The sequence below is a fragment of the Priapulus caudatus genome, unplaced genomic scaffold, assembly GCF_000485595.1.
Source record: "Priapulus caudatus unplaced genomic scaffold, Priapulus_caudatus-5.0.1 Scaffold3241, whole genome shotgun sequence".
NCBI classification, from domain to species: domain Eukaryota; kingdom Metazoa; phylum Priapulida; class Priapulimorpha; order Priapulimorphida; family Priapulidae; genus Priapulus; species Priapulus caudatus.
The window spans coordinates 5,077-15,256 of record NW_014580302.1 but is presented as its reverse complement, the minus strand read 5'-3'; the positions used below and the strand labels follow the sequence as shown (position 1 = coordinate 15,256).

The 10,180-nt window shown below is 44.8% G+C and overlaps 1 protein-coding gene across 1 annotated transcript; it reads right to left on the bottom strand.

Moving 5' to 3' along the window:
- Positions 1–5,875: 5,875 nt before the first annotated feature.
- LOC106819345 (uncharacterized protein in nthA 5'region-like) lies at positions 5,876–7,938 on the bottom strand. Its single transcript, XM_014823990.1, has 3 exons — positions 7,761–7,938; positions 7,508–7,613; positions 5,876–6,747 (listed from the first exon to the last, which is right to left on the bottom strand). The coding sequence occupies exons 1-3, from the start codon at positions 7,917–7,919 to the stop codon at positions 6,536–6,538; spliced, it is 477 nt and encodes a 158-aa protein (XP_014679476.1). The 5' UTR covers positions 7,920–7,938; the 3' UTR covers positions 5,876–6,535.
- Positions 7,939–10,180: the final 2,242 nt, after the last annotated feature.

The following is a 10,180-nucleotide window of genomic DNA, read 5'->3' as shown; positions in this document are numbered from 1 at the left end:
TCGTTCAGTAGCGCATAGTTGCTCATTATCTTAGTTGCATATTGATAGTGCATTGAGTGCAGTGTTGGCCTCGGCTAGAATTGTGTGCTGCACTTGCATATGTGGCTGAGAAGCTTGTATAGTGCATGGTGCATTCCGTACAGTGGTTGATAGTGATTAGTGATGCATGATTGCATTAGTGCATAGGTGCATATTGCTATTGTCATAGTGCATAGGGCAATTAAGGGCATTGGTGCATGGTGGCATGATGTAGTGCATTTTGGTGCATGGTCAATGTGCATTAAGGCTGTGCATAGTGAGTATAGTACGATATGTTTATACTATCTATCAGATGGTAGTACGGTGCTACGCGCGAGATGACGATAGTGCATTTGTGCATCACTGAGTTGCGCAGGTGATGCTTTTAGTTGCCTATAGATGTTGAGCACTAAGATTGCATATTAAACATTGCAATGGCATTACGTATTATCGTGCAGTTTTAAAAAGTTACATTATGTGGCATAGTGCATAAGTGCATTGGTGAACTAAACGACATTAGTGTTTGCATAGTGCATATGCTTGCATGGTATTGCTTGTGAGTGTCAATAGGTGCCATGTGCATGGGATTACCTGGTGTTGCAATAGTTGCTATAGTGCATTGAGTGCATACGTGCGTCAGTGCACAGTGCTACTGTCATGAGTGATTGGCGCTAGTGCTAGTGCATGTGTCTGTGATAGTGCTGGTTAGTCAAATTTCGATGATTGGTGCATTAAAGTATAGACATAGTGCATAGTGCAAGTGTGTTAGGCATAGGCATGTGCATGAGCGCATGGTGCATGGTGCTCACTGTACGTGCCTGTGATAGTGCATAGTTGCCATAGTTGACATAGCTGCTAGTAAGTGCATAGTTGCGATTATGCATTATGCGTAGTGCATATGTATACTGATAGTGCTATGGTGCCATAGTGACAATAAGCTGCATTATGATGCAGTAGATTCAGTGTGATAATTGGTACTGCATTGTAGCTATTGGTGCATTAGGGCATAGTGCATATGCAAGTTTGCAATATTGTAGATATTAGTAGTGATAGGCATGGTGCATGGTGCAACACTGTTAGTGCATAGCTGTGTATTTATTTATAGTGCGATAGTGCATGAGTGATAGTGCATAGGCATAGTCATATAACGAATTATGAGGTGAAATACCTATGCATTTAGAGTGTAATATAGTGCAAATTTGGTGAGTAATAGGTGACTACTGCGATAGTCGGATAAATGATGATCGATGTCAATAGCCCATTTTTTCATTCGTCCTAGCATCGATGCAGAATGTCAGTCATAACATGCATGTGAAGTGTAATATACGAGTGCAGAATGCATGAGTGGTCGATGAGTGATAATGTGCGCATACTGCGCATAGGTGCATTTGTTGCATTTAGTGAGTTGCTTAATCAGTAGTTATTGGTCTATAGTTTCCATAGTGCAACAATTTGTGTATACTCGCATAGTGCATTCGTGCATGACGTTGATAAGTTGCATAGACTCAACTGTTTCGCTACTTTAATTGGCGAGAGTCTTGGACTATCACGATGCGATGAATTTGTTAGATGCATAGGCAGTTAGTGCATTAGTGCACAGTGCATAATGATGGTGCGACGGCAGAGTGTGCTATAGTGCAAGTGCTAAGTCAGTAGCGCATGAGTGGCATAGTGTGTGATGTTCTTGTTGTCGATGTGTGTGTGCAGGGGGTGCAGTGGTGCTGGCTCTCGCTCGGTGCTATTGTCAGTTGTGTGCATGGTGCATAGTGCATAGGTGCATGGTGGCAGTAGTCGATGAGTGCTTTGCATTTAGTGCAGCGTTTCGACTCGATGCCATTACACTCGATGGTCGTATGTGCTATAGTGCCATAGTGAAATAGGCATAGTACACGTAGGAGGTGTGTGCATTAGTGCTCAGGTAAGATCAGTATCAGTAGCTTGCTCTATTGATGGTCTGCGTAGATACGTGGTAGAAGTGCAGAGTGCATTAAGGCATTCGGCATCTGCAGTCGTGCTGGGTGCATACACCGTAGTAGCGTGCTGACGCTTTAGACTGCATAATGACTCAGATGCTTAGTGGCATAGAGTGAGAATAACGTGATAATGGTCGCACTTTATGTGCGAACTAGTGTTCGCACACGTGTTGCCTCCGCGAATGCGATGGTCATCGTTCATTATGTGATCCTGGTGAATATGGCACATGCTAGTTGTGTCACGTGGCATAGGTGTCTCTCACTGCGTTGTGACCTTTGTAGTCGCAGGGAGTTGAGCAATTGTGTCATAAGGGTTGCTAGAGGCTCATAATGGGCATTAGTGCTAAATAACGCATTATTGTCGATCTAGTGGCTATTTACTGGGTGGTGGGGCAAGTACTGTGCATCTTACATGCTGGTGTATTAGTGCATGGGTGCATGGTGCTGGATTGTGCGTTAGTGCATAGGCATAATGGCAGTGGAGTCGCGTGGGAGGTTGTCAGTACCAGTCGCATTCTGGGCAGAGTTGATGGTGTAATGAGTGATAGTGCATAGTGCAGTAAGGTGTGAGTATGTGGATAGCGACGATATGGCACAGTGCCATAAGTGGTGATGAGTCGCTGATGTGGCATTTGGTGCATAGTGCAATACGTCTGAGTCTTTTAATTTTGCATTAGGGCATAGTGATGCGTTGGCATGCGTGTGCTCATAGTGATACAGCTGTGTGATAGTGCAGAATAGCAGTAACTTGCATAATGGCGATAGTGCATTTGTGCATATAACCTGTTGCATTAGTAGCGCACGAGTGATGAAGTGCATAGTGCAGGAGTGCATAGCGCATGAGTTCATAGCATAGTGATATGCATAGTGCAATAGTGTCATAGTGCATCGGTGCATGGTGCATGTGCATAGTGGCATAGTGCATAGTTGCTAACTGCATAGTGCATGGTGCATTGTACATGGCTCTAGGCATAGTGCTTTAGTGCATAAGCGCATAGTGCACGTGCATAGTGCATAGTGCAGAAGTGCATAGTGAAGATAGGGCATGGTGCATTAGGTGCTACTGCATTAGTCGCATATGCATGTGCATCGTGCTCGTGAGTAGTGCATACACTGTTAGTGCATGAGTGCATAAGCATATTGCACTAGTGATTAGTGATACACGTGTAGTGATTAGTGCATCAGTGCAGAGTGGCAGAGTGGTGCATAATGTATTGAGCTCTCGCGCGCTGGTAGTAGGGGCCAGTAGTTCATAGCGCTAGGCATAGTGCTAGTGATGGTGGATAGTGCATGGTATGGGCTGCATGTGCGACGTAGTGCGTCAAGTTTGCATTAGTGATAATGTATATGTGCATATGGTGAGCATTGTATTCATTCGTGATGTCATTAAGTGCATAGTTTTGAATGCATGTAGTGTCAAAGGTAGTCAATATTGCATGATATGCAGTAGCTGAATAGTGCTAGTTAATAGGCATTTGTGCATTGTGGTGGCATTGGTTTCTGATTGGGTGGCATTGTGCATTGGTGATCTTTTCAGTTGCATTTTTAGGTTGGGTGTGGTTTATACTACGGTGTAGTGTGTGTGGTTAGTGGCTCAGTGAAGTGCAGGTGAGTGAGTTGGCATTAGTGTGCGTAAGTGGCATGAGTGGCATATGGATGTGTGCAGTTATCGCTAGTGTATAGTGTCAGAGGGATGTGGTGCATTAGGGGAGTTAGGTGCGTTGAAGTGGCAGAGGGCAGTAGGTTGGGATGCTTTCCGTGTTGAGGTGAGTGTGTGAGTGTGCAGGGCAGGTGGGCGGAGAGCAGTCAGCCAGCGGGCATAGTAGTGCGCCGTAAGAGTAGGCATTATGTTGTGGGTTATGGAATCATGGGCAAGCGGGTATGTGCCCACGGGATGGTAGTGTGGGTGTGGGTGTGGTCTAGTTGTGTGGAGTGTGTGTTGCAATGGTGTGGTGTGTGTGTGGAGGTGTGTGTTTGTGGGCGTGTGAGTGTAGTGTGAGTATTGTTGTGTGGTGTGGTGTGTGTGTGTAATGTGCAGTGGTGTGCTTGGTGGGATAGTGTTGGAATGTATATTATGTACATGTTCATGCTGAGTTAGCGATGTATAAATTATGTACATGTGATGGCTTGTCGCCGGCGTGTGTGTGCGTGCGTAGTGATACGTGTGTTGCGTGGTTACGCGCGTGAATGTGTTGTAGGTCGAGACAGCCCGGCAGAGCAAGCGCGATTAGGAGGTGTAACAGAGACGCAAGGCGGTGGGCACCAGCGACTAATCGAGAACGAGAGAAAAAATGAGGGGCAGACTAGCAGACAACATGAGGGGAACGTGATAACGAAACGATGAAGAATGCGGAAAAGAAACAGCGGAGACAAGGAGCAAGAGGCAGGGAGGGACGAGTACAGGGAGCAGAGAGAGAGGAGAGAGAGAGGTGGAGATAGGCGGAGAAACCAGTACTGAGTAAAAGACCGGCAGACAGGCGAGAGAGAGGGATTAGAGGGTAGGAACGAACCCGGGAGAAAATGATGGTGGACTCGTCGTAAACTTGCTAGATCAACAATGTGCTGGGCATATGATATATATATTTAACATACTTTATATATATATATATATATATATATATATATTATATATATATAATATATATATATATATTATAGACACAGCTAGGGTATATAGATTAATATATGCAAGCGGTATTATCAGCTCTTGATATAGGTATAAATAGTAAAAACACGGGACCACACATGCAGATATAGAAAAGTATGTATAAAGATAATAAAACGAGGTGTCACTTTTTATGCATAATTCTTTCCTTTCTTGCATAGGTGTCCGTGTGGTGTTCTTTACTTGTATATATTAGTAGATAGATAGATATAGTATATATTATACTTATATTAGTATATATAGTATAGAGAGAGAGGGAGAGAGAGAGAGAGAGAGAGAGAGAGAGAGAGAAAGATAGAGATAGAAAGATAGATAGATATAGATGTAAATATAGGTATATATAGCTATATAGATATCATCAAGATCTAATAATATTAATAATATTATTAGCTCCGGTCCCGATATCACCAGGAGCGTCTCTGACGTCACTCCGTATTACGTGTTGCAGATTCTCGGTGCCTTCGCCTCGTATATGATCATCATTATACAGTTCATGCAGACGTAAGCATCCCAACACGCAAGTCCATCCACGGTGGCCATCACATAAATTATATATTCTACTAGTTATTTAGTTACTGGTGTGTCTATGCATGTCCATGCTGATAAGCACCAACTGTTCTGTATCTATAAACTTACTCTTTATCTATTAACTTTTGATAAATACAAGATAACGCTAGTCTGGACAACTAGTATATATTTATTAATATTAAATGATTAGACTATCACTGGCTAACATAGATTATATTAATTTATAGAAAAAATTGGTAGTGTTTTGTTCTAAGATAAGGAGGGTGGTCCTCGATCCAAAAGCATCCTCCACCGCCAGACTACATAATTATGTAATTTCAATGGAGCACATATCGCTCATGGCCTAGTAAATTAATCTAGCGACCTTGCTTTGGTGACGACCTATGATTTTTCAATATTTATTTTGATTACCCGTTTTGCAACCGATCCACCTACTCCTATATTTAATTCCATTTTCCTTTTTTCCCTTTTGATTGTAGTTGCATTGATCAAACACATATATTTGCTGGATTTCTCTCACCCACTCTGTCTCACGTTTCTCTCTCCACATGAACTCACACGAGAGAAAACATGGGCTGCTGTGACACTTTTCAACATGGTTATACGCGTAATTACATATGATTAATATCTATCGCATTAACAGATTAATATATATATATATATATATATATATATATATATATATGTATATTATTCGTATATATGTATAAGACGTCATTGAGAAGTGTCACACCAGCCTTCGTGGTTAGAACTAGTCGTCACCACAACGTCGTCATATGTCACCGTTTTGACGGCTGTGTGACATCATTGCAGGCCATAACCACTAATCTATATATGGATAATATATAATAACTGGATAGTTCATTGGGGGAATTATCTAATATCATGCGGCCACCACACTGATCAGCCCAAATATCGAGCAATGAAGCAGCTGCATATTCTAATGCACATTGCCGTACTAAAACACACAACGGATTCGACGGTCGACCGACATCAAGAGTCCATAATAGAAAAAAAGAGTATCATGATACGCATGATTTTATATTATGGACTCTTCACTGACATGGAGACTTCCGCTAGCACTGCCGTGACACGACATCCCGCTATCCAGTTATTGTACGTAGAGCAGCGGCCGCACTTCCTCACACGGTCTCGGATTTCTGATCGCATGCGCTGTCTCGTGTTCCCGCCTGGAATGACACACGCGTCCGCATCAGAACCCGTCCTGCGTCGGCGGCCGCGTGTGAAGTCACGGTGGGCCGCGCCTCGCGCCGTGTCACAGCACGCGCGGGGTGTGTCGTCTGCGGTGGCGTGTGACGTCACGGCAGGCCGTGCCCTACGCCGCGTGACATCACACGCGGGGTGTGTCGTCTGCGCCGCGGAGCCGCTCCCAGGCGTAGGCGGCGTCGAGCACGGTGACGTCATCCCACAGCTTGCCGACGAGCATGAGACCGACGGGAAGGCCGTCGGCCGTGAAGCCAGCGTTGATGGAGATCGCCGGATGTCCGGTGACGTTGAACGCGACTGTGTTCTGCAGCATGCCGATGGTATGGTCGATCATCTCTGCAATCACGAGCATTGTATGTTGCCATCAAGAGCTCTCAAAGAGATATACCGAGGGCAAGAGAGAGAGAGAGAGAGAGAGAGAGAGAGAGAGAGAGAGAGAGGAGGGAGAGAAAGAGAAAGACAGAGGGCAAGATATATATATATATATATATATATATATAGAGAGAGAGAGAGATAGGAAGAAGAGAGAGAGAGAGAGAGAGATTGAGAGAGAGAGAAAGAGCGAGAGAGAGAAAGCAAGACACAGTATGTGACAGAAAGAGAGGCAGAGTGTGTATGAGAGAGACAGCGGGAGTTTGTGTGGAGAGAGCGAGACATAGAAAGAAAAAGATGGAAAGAGAAAGAAGAAAAGACAGAGAGTAGAAAGTGAGACAGAGACACACACAGAGAGACAGAGAAAGGGAAAGGCGGAGAAAGAGTGAGACAGCACGCGCTGTCATCTCAACAGTGACACATTACATCATAGTTTTACTGGGGATGATACATGGGTTCATACGAGTTCTAATGCTGCTATTTACGCTCCTGTTTAGAGTGTACGTACAATACTACTTGTCTAGATGTGTTAGCCAACAACGTTCAATCCTAGACTACGCGTGCGTTTACATCAACTAACTGCTATAGTTGTGTCTTGTAATGATTGCCTCTATCACACTGTAATTTGTATAATTAACGAAATAAAATGTCACGGTTTACTTATTCACATTATGAACCGGTTGACGAATGTATTCATGTTCATGTGTGTAAAGGCTAGGCTCACTTTTTATAGGGGTCGCGGTTGTCGGTATGTCTGGTGCCGGATAGATGAGGATTGGCATAGCTAGCACGTCATACTTCTCAAGAACTGCATTGTAGCAAGCTGTCACCTGTTACATGCATACATATAATTTGATATTATGTTAAATATATTATTATTATTATAAAAAGTAAAATATTTCAAGCCAAATCAAAATTTCTTGCTACTACCTCCCAGCTAAGTGTCTAGGTGGCCCCACCACTACTCTCTCACCTACCTCATGGCTAATGTTTCGTGCTTTGGAGTAGAAGTGGAATCCGTATTCCTCACGCACGTACTCGGAGGCTAGCAGGAACAGCTTGGTAGTGTAGGAAAGGCACTGTCCCTGTGCGCGGAAGCCACGTCTCTGTGCATCCGCCAGTGCCGTAGACTGCATCACACAATTCCCGATGTTAACACCTACACATTGTTAAGATAATTAACAGTGATGAAGTGATTAAATAATTAACAAGATCAAACTTAACGAACGACCAAAATTATTTTAGAATTTTCAATCGAATGCTATAATGCCCATTGTATTAACTATTCGAGTTTTGTATAGGTACCAGTACTAATATGCAATAGTAGAACGATCGTGGTCAAGTTATCAACCTGGGTGCCGATTCAAAACAGAGTGTTCGACCCAAATTATTAGAAACTCAGTAAAATAACGAGCGGCGTTGGCAGATTTCAGTTTGACCAGTCGTACCTCTGCTTTCAGCATATCTCGCTTATCCCTTGTGCTAACGCATGGAAAAACCAGCGTCGTGACCTGGAAAAATCAAGCCAAAATGCATTTGCATCCATGTCGGCCACTGCATTCTTAGATTTGTTTTTAGAAGCAAATATTCAGTTCATTGAAAGTTGCAAACTAATTGGAATTGTCTCTGGGAGAAGAGAGATTGCACGAGCAGAGGGGAGAGAGCAGAGAGACAGGCTCAAAGTACTTAACCGCATAAGAAGTGCCGGTATAGACGACATCTGTTCGACACGCTTGCCCCGGCAGCTCTCAGGCTTTATCCAGCGCTCCCCTCACTATTGCCATTCACTGGATCGTGGCAGTTGGCAAAGCTTCCTGTCTCACTACTCCTATCTTTAAACTGCTTGCGCTGCCCTTCAGCTGTTAGTAAGCATATGAACACATACATCAGCGATCCAATGAGTGAATGTCATGAATGTTACCATTGCTGTTATTGTCATCACTACCGCCACCGCCATCGTCGTCGTCGCCATCATCATCGCCATCCTCGACATCACCATCATCATCATCATCATCGTAGTCATCACTATCATCAGCATCACCATGACCACCAGCATCATTATCATCACTACCACCCTCAGCATCATCATCGTCATCACCACCATCAACATCATCATCGACATCACCACTGTCAGAACATCATCATCGTTCATACAACCATCCATCAGCATCAATCATCGTCATTGCACCACCATCAGCATCATTCAATCGCCTCACCAGCCATCAGCGATCGATTAATCGTCATCCACACCATCAGCATCCTTATTGATCATCACCACCGTCAGCATCCAGCATCGTCATCACCATCATCAGCATCATGCATCGTCATCACCGACATATCAGCATTCATCATTGTCAACACCACCGTCAGCCAACTCAATCGTCATCACCATCATCAGCATCTCATCATCATCACCCACCGTCAGCATATCAATCACCACCATCAGCCTCATCATACAATCACCCATTCATGCATCATCATCATATCGGGCATCACACTCAGCTCACCATCATCGATCATCACGTCAGCTGCAGATTCGAGTCCATACACTCAGCTCATCTGGCTCACCTACACGCATCTCATGTCATCAGGACATCCATCATCGTCATCACCTCGTCACGCGTATCCAGTGGTCACCACAGCATCGTTCATTCGTTTATCGGTCGCGGAGGGCCTGGGACCATCAAGCATCGTGCCATCATAAGACAATCGTCGTCGCTCACAGACAGCACTCGCAGCGCATCGTGCGAATCGTCGTCCATCCCCAGCATTACAGCATCGTCGATCGTCGTCGTCACCACCGCGTCAGCATCGTCATCATTTATCGTCGTGCTTCACCGCTGCTCGGTTGTTGGGGACACGTGAGTCGCCGCGCTGACCTCGTGTCCGTTGCCGCTCGTCGTATCGCCGCTATCAGTCCTGCAGCAGGCAGCGCGCAGTCTCGACACCGTCGCCTCCATCGGTCCACGATGATCGCAGGACTTCCGCGCCGAGTTGCAGGCGCCCGTGTAGGCACAGCCCCAGTACGTCGGCTTAGACCCACGATGCCTGACCAGCAGGCTGGATGCGACTGAACCGCGAGAGAAACCGTGCGCTGCCGGATCCATATCTAACCTCGCGCTGCTGNCTTAATAATAATGGTCCAATCCGGTGTCCGGAAAATAACCCCCACCATCACTCATTCTAATGGAACACCGCAAACAATATTTGCCAGGCTGAATACATGCGGTGAAATAAAGCGCATATGGTTTTTGTCACGGGCATTATATAATAGCATGTGTTCGTAGGTAAATGGAAATGTGCACTAATAGCACAGTGAATAGCCGGGTGAATAGTACACAGCAATAGCGGATACCAAAGTAAACGCTCTCTCTCTCTCTATTTATCTCGCTCTTCC